Consider the following 12,446-nt stretch of genomic DNA (forward strand, 5'->3'; position numbering starts at 1 on the left):
CAGATATCTTTAATATCTTTAACAATAGCTACAAATACAATACTTAAAAAATATTCAAGTTATTTTATTACTATAATATTTACATTAAAACTCTTATGTAACTCAATATCGTAAATAGATGGAATTGAGTCCCTTACACCACTGCCGGTTTTGAAAGGTCATGATGTAGAATGCGTTCCTGTGTGGACTATGTAGGATGGTAATCCGGTTTGTGAGAGCTTTCATGAGTACACGTCACTTGCATCACGCTAACCGATTGATTGTCGTCCTTAGACATCTAAGTTCTTCTTACAACCCAGAACTTTATAAACCAATGAACGGTCATACAGCTGGTCTCATAGGTGGGAGGATTATTATTACCAGTCTTTAGCAACGAAACGACATTTTGTCAGTAAAAAGTGAAAAATATTAACAGCATCCACTTGAGTTTTCCTAGTTAACACACCCCTTTTCCCAATCACCACATCCAACTTTTCCAACCAACGTTTTTTTTCTTTCCATTTCCAGTTGACTGAGAGAAGGTGAAAGAGTGTTATAATGATCCTATTTTTATAGTAATAAGTACGAGTGCCTGTCCAGATTAGAGCGTGGGTGAGTGTGATTTAAAGTTTTAACGTAGCTCTAACATTTCTATATTACAAGTCACAAGGATCATGTAGGCATTCAACACCGACTATTTCAGTAATGGGTGTCATTTTTTAGAATTTGAATCTTCATACCTTTCAATGGCAAGTATTCACATCAATTGGATTTGTATACATCCATATTCCTTTGGAAGGTCATTATTTAGAAGCTCAGAGAGGTGCATATGGCAAAATCAATGTTAAAGTATGTAGAATTTTTGGACGAAATGAACCTAAAGATGTGATAAAGTACAATCTGGATTGAATGTTGCAAGTCGTGATGTCACAATGAAAGCTACGCATATTGATAGACAAATTCGTACTACCCTTTGATTGTGAGGCCACTCAACGTGCTTTTATTCTGAGCCAAGTTTACTACATGGCCACCATTGTAATGTTCCATAGCAATACATAATTTTTATCTGGAAGTGTCTTGGTGACAGTTAAAGTGCAGAGCATTCAACAATCGGAATTGAATAGACTATGGTTAAAGAAAATCGGTGTTAAAATTTAAATGATCAAATGAACAATTTGTATATAATATAAAATGATTAAATGTGCATACATGACCCATGTGACTTGTACTATAGTCATATCGCAACGATGTCAGCAGTGTGACAGTTTATAGTGATGTCTAGGATTGAGGCATCATGCCACAGACATATAGCATCATGTCTCACCCTATGACATTATCCTAACACCAGACCTACCAGTCCTAACACTTACCTCTTGATGCTGAGCACCAAGCGAGGCAGATGCTGGTACCATTTTTATGTCTTGGTATGATTTCGCCAGGGTTTAAGCTCACATCCAAGGTGGATGCTCTAACCACTTAGGTCACTGGAGCAGTCTGTCTGTCATATTTAGTCCCGTTTTTTTAAATTTATGTTATTTTTCTTAATGCAGTATCATGTACTTGTGTTAATATTAGATTTTGGAATATCTTTAAGTAAAGGTTTAGATTTAGGATTCCTCTGTTTTAAAGATCTTTTTCGGTCTCAGTTTATTTTTGTACTATTTAGTTTTGGCTTGCACTCAAATTATGTAATTTTGTATGTGTTTACTTTGCTTGCTAGTTTAGATAGTGCTTTTCATTTGCATGCTTACACATAGGTACATTTATAAACATGTATACTAAATGTTTGAGTGTTATGTGTGTAAGACCAGTGCTACAAAAATTGGATCCCTGTGATATTCTAAGTGAGCTGTGTGTTGAGCTTGTAAAAAGGGTGTTGTCTAATTTGCATGAAAGAAACCATTAAGGTGCAGACAAAATTCTGCATTTTCATTTTGAAGTTCTTGAAAGACACTGGTAAAATGTTAATATTCAGCCCCCTGTTTGAGCTCCATTTGTAGGTCCCTTCACTTTACATCAGTTGTATCAAAAACTATCAATTTTGTATACAGAATGAAGCATGTGACCCATGAATGGGGAAAAAATTTCTATTCTCATGATTTCATTGGCTATCAATAATTAGCACTCACTTGTTCTGCCTATGATAATGAGCTGTCACTTTTCATACATTTGAACCTTTATGACATTAGGGTTTTACTTCTGAGATAAAGTGTCTCCCTTCCCTCACATGACTCCTTGAAATCGCCTGTGTGAAAAAATCATAACAGAAATTTTTCTTTGTTTTCTTCCCACCTTGCTTACAAGACATTCCATGATCACATGACTGTAAATTGGCTAATTTGACTTAGTTGTACTAATACTGCCACATTCCAATGTGGACGCTCAAAGGACATTTATGTTCTGAGGAAAAATCAGGCCAACTCCAAAGGAAATCCTGATCCAATAATGATACATTATCTCCAGAGTGAACAGGACTGCCACAAAATATAATCCAGACAATGATCTACAAAAGGCTAAAAGTGCCTCTTATAAGAATAATAGAAAAGGCAGCAAGTTACTGGGAAATGACTGATGTGATAAAATGATGTCATATTTTAATAGACCTGTAAGGATATTTCTTCACTAGTTGTCATTTTGTCCAGTTGCTTGCTAAAAATGGGGTTGATGAAAATTCTCATTTGAAGTCAAAACCCTCGACTAAATTTTGCAAGTCTCTTGATCTGTCCTAAGCTGATCTTTCTATTGTTATATGTATGATCACTGGTTAAATATAAAAGGCAGTACCTATGCTATTCTTTGAAAATGAAGCTAAGCTGGGAGTTTAGCAACTAAAGAGCTCAAAGAAATTTTTTCAAACACAGGACCAAGGCAAGAGATTTTTTATGAAAATCATTTTTGCCAGTCTCTCTGTCAACGAAGGGGCCCCGAGTGGCCGAGTGGTCTAAAGCGTTCGCCGTTACGGATCACTGCCATCTCACCTCTGTCTGCGCCGGTTCGAGTCTCAGATTCAGCCAATGTAGATATGTGAGAAAGCATGCCAGTAGCTTCTCGTGGGTCGGTGGTTCTTTCCGGGGTTTTCCCGGGTTCTTCCTCCACCATTAATACTGGCCGCCATATATGGCCTATCGTGTGCTGAAAAATGGCGTTAAACCCCACAACAACCAACCAACAACAACTGTCAACGAAAGCCTTGCTGCCTCAAAATGTATCTTCTTGCCATCCTGATCATATAATCTGGTAGGGGTAGGCTCTAATTCTTTGCTACATAATGGGGAAAGTGGTGGATTCAATATCAATTTCCTTCAGCTACAAATGTGGCACTAATTACCCTGCCATTGAAGTTAGTATTCTCAAATCAGTTTATTCTTGCTCCTTGGTTCATGATGAAAACACCATGTTGGGTTCTATTTACAGTTCAGGAGGGAGACTATGTAATCAGTGGGGATTTTTATCTTCACATCCCTATTCAAATAGCTTCCAGGAAGTTCCTGTGATTAACATACCAAGACACTTTTATCAGTTCAAAATACTGTTGGATTTGGCATCAGTCCCTGGCATTCCACTTAGTTAATGGACCATGTAATGGCCATGGCTGCAACATCAGCTACCTGGATTACATTCCACAAAGCAAGGCATTACATCCCTTGTTACTCTCCTCCTCAACCTTGATTTCCTTGTAAGCATGGACAAACCCAACCTGGTACCATCTCAACATTTTGTTCGTCTATGTACTGGGTTTATAGAGGTCAACTCTTAGTTAACAGAACATGTCTCCCACAGGAACAAGCATTGAAAATCACGGTCCTTCATGGGATGATCTCCCTGCCTGAAACTGGGTTTGCTTAATGTGGCAGTAGACCTCTTAGTTCTAGATTGCCTATTAATGCATCCATTACAGATGATTATGTTGTTCAACTGGAGGGCAGTAGTTTACCCATTGGACCAACTTCTGACAATATACACAGATATGAGGTTAAATTTTAGAAGATTTAGCAAACACACCTGGCTCATGTTGGGTATGCCCCTGCAGTACAACCAAACAGAAATCACAGTCTGTATGGATGTGAGCACAGATTGGTGGGGGGAACACCTTCCATCATTCCAGGAAGCCTGTGGGTGTGGCTTTCTCAGAATCATCACTTACATATCAACATTCTTGAGATGAAAGCCATTTTGGAAGCTTTTCACTGGTGGCAGGATGATCTACATGGAAAGGGAGTTCTCATTCTGTCAGACAACTACACTGTGATGACTTATCTCATATGGCAAGGCCTTTGTCTTCTTGTTTGCAATTGTCTAAATTTGTGGCATATTGAATGACAAATCCATGTCCATGTTCATCATATTCCAGACTGACTCAATGTATTAGTGGACCCATTGTCCTGGAGAATCAACTTATACAAATGGAATGTTCTCATCATCTCTTGGTTATCAATCAGATATGAGCCCAAATCTGAGCAACCAATGGTTGACCTATTTGCAACTAAGTGGAAGGACAAACTCCCAACCAACCAATGGATGAACTATTTGCAACTAAGTGGAAGGACAAACTCCCAACACAGAATTGCTGAACCTCCATGGTTGGCTCTTATTAAACAAGGCATCCAGAACAAACAGTCCTCAAACCATTGGTGGAGAAATTGCTGAAGTTAGATGACCCTCCACCTGAAAGGTGTTCAAAGACAATGGAAAATCTTCACACAGTGGTGTGCCCAAGAACATATACTACTTCAGGCATCAAAAAGATAACTTCCTACTGTTGTTCTTTGATGAGAAACAGTACTAATCACAATCAAAGGTTACCATTCCATGATCACTGACACCCTGTGTCATCATGGAAAAGAGGGTATATGACAAAACAAAGACCTATCTGATCTTCTGTTCAGTTTTGATTGCACACATCCAAAAGATGTTGGCTTTTTGCCCAAACTGGAATCTATCTTGACTATTAACATGGCTGTACAAGACACCATTTGGACTGGATTCAGGAGCCTCATTGTTTTTCACCTCATATAAGATCTACCTTCTCACCTTATTAGTAAATGGCAGGCACAATCAGTAAAAGTCATGCTTTATCAATAGACCTGTACTCCGTGCATTTCAAACAAGATTGGTCAGTATTACTTATGATGTTCCATGCATTCATTGCCAAGAATAGGTTCACATTCTTAGGGAATCAGACTTAATGAAATTCCTGTATATTCTGGACACTTCATCTCAAGGTCATCTACAGGATCCAGTGTGAGCTCTAAAGTGCGATAAAGAAGAAGGATCAGCCATTGCAGAGAGGGAGATCATGTCTCTTCATACAATCATATTGAGGAGGATCAAGCCATTGCATAGAGGGAGATCATGTCTCCATGCAATCATATTGAGGAGGATCAAGCCATTGCATAGAGGGAGATCATGAAATCATGTCTCTTCTTACACATCACATTAAGAAGGATCAAGTCATTGCATAGAGGGAGATCGTATCTCATCTTACACATCACATTAAGAAGGATCAAGCCGTTGCATAGAGGAGATCATTTTTCTTCTTACGCATCACATTAAGAAGGATTAAGCCATTGCATAGAGGGAGATCATGTCTCTTCTTACACATCACATTAAGAATGATCAAGCCATTGTTTAGAGGGAGATTAAGTCTCATCTTAAACATCACATTAAGAAGGATCGTGCAGTTGCAGAGGGAGATCATGTCTCTTACACATCACATTGAGAAGGATCAAGCCATTGCTTAGAGGGAGATCATGTCTCATCTTATGCATCACATTAAGAATGATCAAGCCATTGCATAGAGGGAGATCATGTCTCATCTTATGCATCACATTAAGAAGGATCAAACCATTGCTTAGAGACAGATCATGTCTCATCTTACATATCACATTAAAAACGGTCAAGCCATTGCATAGAGGGAGATCATGTCTCATCTTATACATCACATTAAGAAGGATCAAGCCATTGCATAGAGGAGATCATGTTTCTTCTTATGCATCACATTAAGAAGGATTAAGCCATTGCATAGAGGGAGATCATGTCTCTTCTTACACATCACATTAAGAATGATCAAGCCATTGTTTAGAAGGAGATTAAGTCTCATCTTAAACATCACATTAAGAAGGATCAAGCCATTGCATAGAGGAGATCTTCTTACGCATCACATTAAGAAGGTTCAAGCCATTGCATAGAGGGAGATCATGTCTCTTCTCACAAATCACATAGGTAAAGGATTGTGCCATAGTCTGACTACAATGAGTGATTAACAGCATATAATGCTGAAAAAGTTAATATTTGTTGAAGTAATTAAAAAAGAAATGATGCAAGTTCCTTTGATGATAATGTGTGTTTGAATTTCTTGAACAAACAAAACTATTTTTTTTGCTACTCTTATTTTTTCGAAATAATACCAGCTTTTGTAATAATAGCGGTCATTTGCATCACACTTTTTCCATTTCTAGAATTAACACCGACCACCACTGCCACACAACCTGTATCTGCCAGAGGTTCATAATTTTTCCATAGTAACTAAGATGGTGAAAAAAGCAATGTTTGGAGATACATTCTGTTGCATGTCTTGATGGTTATTTTTATGTTTCAGTTATTGGAGATGAAATTCTCAAAGGACAAACTGCAGACACAAATTCACACTTCATCTGCAAGCATCTGCACTCCTGGGGTGTCCGTGTAAAACGGGTATGATCAAATTTAGTCAAGATTATAATTATGTAAGCATCTGCACTCTTGGGGTGTTTATGCAGATTGGTTATAATCAAATTTAGGCAAGATTTGATATCATTATGATAATTTTTGATGATCATTTAATCTTTTTTGATGTGCTTTGGTGAGACTATTTTGTTCATTTTGTATTATCTACCAAGTTGTTCTCTTTTTAAGTGTCATTTCATTTATGAGAAAGGATAGTTATGATTTTTTAAAAAATGTTTTTTTAATAAGTAATTAGTTCATATACATTCCAATATTATTTACACAGATAATATAGTGCATTCAATTTTTAGCACATGTGTAATTGAAAGTGGCAAGCAATCAGGGGTACTGTAAACATTGGTGTTTGCATTATAATTTGGTCTTGTATCAACAGGTTGAAATATAATCAGATAGTCAGTAAAACAGACAAAAAGTTCATTTTCTATGGTAAAAGTTTAACTTAGAAATCAAACATAATCATCAAAAGTCTAACTCCTTATTATATTCTTGAAGTTAATATCAGATATCAAGCTTCCTTTGTATCTTGTTCACTAAGACTTCTACGTGAACTAGAAGTTTCTGATTCACCTCTTCTCTCACTGCTTGCATTCTGTCTCAACAGGTGAACAACACAGACCTGCCAACCCATGTGATTTTGCTTAAGTCTTATGAAAATAACCGTTAAGTACAAGCTTATGGAATAAAAGCAAAAACTACAGAAATTTGATTTTGTGGTAAAATCCAAAATAATTGGATTGTCCCTGTTTGATTTTGGATACAGGTTTCACAGCAGATGTAGTGAAGTTAGTCCGGTAACCAGACTAACTTTACAGTTGTACCGGTACCTCAGACACTTTCAACTGCACATAATTTTTCATGCAATGCATGTGCATGATCACTTTGTTGATTATTGAATCTTTTAATAAATGGCATCCAGTAAGCAATGCATGTTGAAGATGAAAGGGAAAATGAGCCTCTTAAAAAATGTTAATAACCATTAGAGAAGAATAAAAAAGGAATATTCAGAATTTTGTGAATAAAAGCAGGAAGGGACACAATTACATTTATTGGACATCTCGTGTCAATTTGAGTATGTCTCGTGGTGGGAGATGTGGTTGCCATCATCATATGAAATGGAAAAAAATCCAAGTACATGTATTATGTCAAGTTGTGTGATAGCAACAAGCCATTGAGCTGCATAGAGTTTGGAACTGAAGTTCATGCAACTGTACTAGTGGTAAATAAGGTCTTTGTGTACTTTACAAACTTTTCAGTTCAAGATAATGTTTACCATTGCTGCATCAGTTTTGAATACCAAACATTTTAAATATGTTTTCCAACTTTACAATAGCAGTATATGATATTTTGTTACACCTCACTTAAATATGGTCAAACGTATAGGAAAAAATCAAGGATCTTGTTATGGCTGGCAGGTCTGACAACATTTCCTATCAAATGTGAAGCCACTTTATTCCTTCATTTTTTTTAATTTATGTATATGTATGATCAAACTTGTGTTATAAATATGGATGTACATGAAGATTCATTATCTTCATTACCGTATAAACAAACAATCATGTCAAACATAGAACATGTTGTCCTTACCTAGGGTGCACATGCATTTACATGTTCACTCCATTTTCTTTCAGTTATACTTTCACATTCAGTTTTACTTTTCACACTTTGTGAATAATTATCTTACGTTTCAGATATCTGTGATCCCAGATGACCTTGACACCATTGCCAGTGAGGTTGCCAAATTTTCCTTACAGTACACACATGTTATCACCTCAGGAGGTATTGGCCCCACACATGATGACCTCACATTCGAAGGTAGTTTTATTTATGTGATCTTTGTGCTTCTAAACCAAATTATTTTACATTCATTGTGCAACATGTTCTTGTAGATTAGGCCACCCAAAATGTGCGTGTTTATGGTCTCCCAACTGTCCCTGCTTTTTGGGGAAAACCCAATAGCCCCCCCCTTTCTAAAACTTCCCCAAAATTGATTTGTGCATCTAACTGAGCCAGTTTATATATATATATATATATATATATATATATATATATATATATATATATATATATATATATATATATGCAATGAACAGTGCAAAACTATCTAACTAGTCTGAGTGCTTTTGACTCTTAATTAGTCTTTTTAAAAAAAAGCAAATACAAAACATAGACACGACAATCAAATAAAACAGAAAAACCATTGTGTTTGCAAAACTTTACCTGTCTGTTTCTACAGGAATTAAACCTTTAAATTTATTATGTTTCATCTAGATTATTTTCAACTTCTTGAGGATGCTGGAAAATATTTTTATTGACCTAGAAATCGACGAACCATAACAACATATATTATTTTATGTAAATTTATGTAAGTGCAAATTATATCCTGGATATTTCGTTGTTATAGTAGTAGTTATAGACTGCTAAGCAAATTTAGAGAATTATTTAAAAGAAAATATGTCGGCTGCAAAATATAATTTTATTTGTGCATAGCTGTCTTTTTTTAGTCTTCTTGGTTTAAACCACTTGGTTTCAGTAATTGAAATTATATAAAACATCTATGGGATATAATTTGCACTTACATAAATTTACATAAAATAACAGATATCGTTATGGCTCGTCGATTTCTAGGTCAGTAGCTTGTGTTTTACTACTTATTAAAATGAAGACATCATGATTGCTTAAATATAATTTTTGTAAAAGGAAAAGCATTTACATGTACTATTTTAGACTAATAAAGCAACTGCAAAACTGTTATAGGTGGTAAGTTCTATTGTATAGATTATTTTTTAAACCTGATTATTCTTACTGCCATGTGATCATCACATGTCAGGTTTTATCACTTCGATAATTGCTGTCATTATTGCCAGGATCAGGATTACCATAACTAATAATTGAGATGGACAGGATTGATTAGCACAAATTAATGTGAAAATGGTGTGATAGCCTCTGACTTAGGTTAGATGGCCAGCTTTTTATTTGTAGTGATGATTAGGAAGACTACAAAAGTTGACAGAATGATGCAATGTGCATATTGTTCAGCACAAATCTGTATGACATAAAATTGGTATGGTAAAAGTTTTTTAACAGTGATATACATGTAGTTGGCAACATATGAATAAGTTACTGTGAAAAGTTAAAGCAAAAGAAAAACAAAGAAAAAGTGTAAATAATTTGACTCGGTGAAAAGGGGAAGAGTTCAGAGATTCATACCAAAAATTTTGTTGTCAGAAACATTAAAATAAACAGAAGTTTATGGTAAGGAAAATAATCAGCAGAATGGGAAAATGGATTGGATGGAGGAGAAAAATTCTTAGAGCCAGGATGTGGTTGTACTCTTATATAAATGACAAGGTTTTTGAATGGTTTTGCACTGTGTGTGTGCTAAGAACATTCCACCTCAAGACCAAATGATTTAAGAAAAGGCAATGATATTAATGTGGTTGTAAGAACATACTGATGCTTACTGATAATATTCTTTTTAAAATGACGTTTGTGACAGTTTGTATCACACTCATTCCATAACTGTAAACATACATGTGATTTTTAAATGAAAATGTTAAATGTTTCAGAATTGGTTATGACTTTCCTATTTCTTCATATGTAATTACTACTCACATATGTGTTTCATCTTTAGAAAGGTCACCCTTTTTTATTTGGCCACTTTTTTGCTGCAGAAACGGGTGACCACTGTATTTATGCTATATTTTAGTGATATTAATTTTCTCACATTTATGATGATGACACCTGTCATTGAAAACATTTTATGATGCATTCATGCACTTACCTTGATGCTATGAAGAATATCAGGGGAAGTAACTGGTTATTATATTCTTTGATGAATACAAGAGGTAATATTAAGGATGTTGACTGTTGGCGTAATTACATGTATTTTAAATAGTGACTAATGCTTCTTGATGATATTTAATTGTACACATTCTAGTACAGCCTGAGGTTTATTCATCATCCTTTGACAGTTGAGTGAGACAAATTTTTTAAAGAAGTGAGGTGTTCGTAAAAATACAAAATGTGTATTGTTTTCAGATTGTCTCACATGCTTTGCCCATGTTTTAATACCAGAAGAGGCCAAAATAGCTCCTTATATGCATGCGTATTTATTTTAGCTTACTAAAATACATGTTGAAATACACCATTATGTTTAACACATTTTTTTTTAATGATTGCAATATCTAAATATCATAGCTGATCTGATCAACCATACTGTAAACAAAATTTGCTGAAATATTTTATTTTCCTACTTAAACATATTTTAGGTACTTGCCAAAAACTGAATTATAATAATGTATATATGCACTTTAAGTCGAGTCAAATTACAAACTGCCCTGACCTAGATCTGCCATCTCATAATGCTCCTGCAGATAATGGTCCGTGCAGTTTGTTAGGAGTAATCAGTAGAACAAACAACATAGACTCTGATCTGCATGTGCATTATGCTAAGGCAGATCAGGATCTTTGTTGTTGTTTGTAGTTTAACTCGACTTATAGATGAGCATATGCAGTAATACTCTCACTGTTGACTTACAGAATTATCTTTTTGATAAATTTCAGGATAAATTTCATCATTATAGGCACAAATGGACAAATCTGTAAACATTGTCACTATCACTTGAATGTACTTAATAGAAGAGCTGGTAACTATTTACTCTGTAGCTTCATTTCCTCTCCTAATGTGAAGAGCACGTGTAAGATCCATTTTTGAGATGAATATAGCCCACAAAGTTGTATGGTAATAATATACAATACATGTATTGTGGTAAGTTCTGAGAGCGATATAGCCTACAGACTTATGTGGTAATGGACAAAAAATGGCTTTGGCAAATGCAACAACAACAGACTCATCTTACAGAGGAAAGGCACTGACATACATGCCAACCATTACGTTTTTTGGCATAATCATTACGCTGTTTTCACAAAAGTATGCCTTACGCTGTGCACATATGTGGATTACGCTTTTTCAATATATCCCCCTCCCAAAAAAATAAATAATTTGTTTTCTCATTTTTGTTAACATCCCACAGATCATATTCTAGAAAAGACAGCTTGTGCATACTTACAGCATCAGAATGAGCTTGTCCATAGATCATGCAGACAGAGCTGATATGCATTGGCACTTTATTTCCCAGTTAAAAGACCCAATCACTGGGAGATATAAATGTACATTTTTTTGTCAAGTTATGAAAGGAATATTGGTTTTTTACCATTCTGCGGCGGTTCGAGTCTAAGATTCAGCCAATGTGGGCATGTGAGAAAGCTTGCCAGTAGCTTCTCGTGGGTCGGTGGTTCTTTCCGGGGTTTTCCGGGTTCTTCCTCCACCATTAATACTGGCCGCCATGTATAGCCCTATCGTGCTGAAAAATGGCGTTAAACCCCACAACAACAACAACAAAATCTTTACCATTCTTATGCTGACTGTGAGAGATTGTACAGTAAAGTTAACGGGAAAAAATTGAATTCAATCCAGACTCAGTAACACAGTACTTAGTGCTCTGCTCTGCTGGTGTGCAAAACATTCATTGTCTCAGCTGGTATAAAGTGTTTTGAAATGCATCATGAGGGTCTGTTGCATTCTAAAGCCAAAAGTGATGCATGTGAAAACTTGAAGCCGTCATTGATGTTAAAAGACCAGAGGGGTAAATAAATCACTTTGTACAAAATTAATGTTGATTGAATTTTTATCATGTTATTTGTGAATTACTCTTTTTGTGCTCAGATTACTCTTTTTGTTC

The 12,446-nt window shown here is 35.6% G+C and overlaps 1 protein-coding gene across 1 annotated transcript in view; it reads left to right on the forward strand.

Moving 5' to 3' along the window:
* Window positions 1-137: 137 nt before the first annotated feature.
* The window catches only part of LOC149785166 (bifunctional FAD diphosphatase/FAD synthase-like), a 48,170-nt gene continuing 35,861 nt past the window's right edge, over window positions 138-12,446 (forward strand). The window contains exons 1-3 of the mRNA XM_089978957.1: window positions 138-341; window positions 6,578-6,672; window positions 8,394-8,517. Of these exons, the coding sequence (XP_089835083.1) occupies window positions 197-341; window positions 6,578-6,672; window positions 8,394-8,517 (364 nt within the window). The 5' untranslated portion in view covers window positions 138-196. The remainder of the gene's footprint in view (window positions 342-6,577; window positions 6,673-8,393; window positions 8,518-12,446) is intronic.

Source organism: Sinohyriopsis cumingii, chromosome 13 (assembly GCF_028554795.1).
Source record: "Sinohyriopsis cumingii isolate HCF-2022 chromosome 13, ASM2855479v2, whole genome shotgun sequence".
In the NCBI taxonomy this organism is placed as follows: Eukaryota; Metazoa; Mollusca; class Bivalvia; order Unionida; family Unionidae; genus Sinohyriopsis; species Sinohyriopsis cumingii.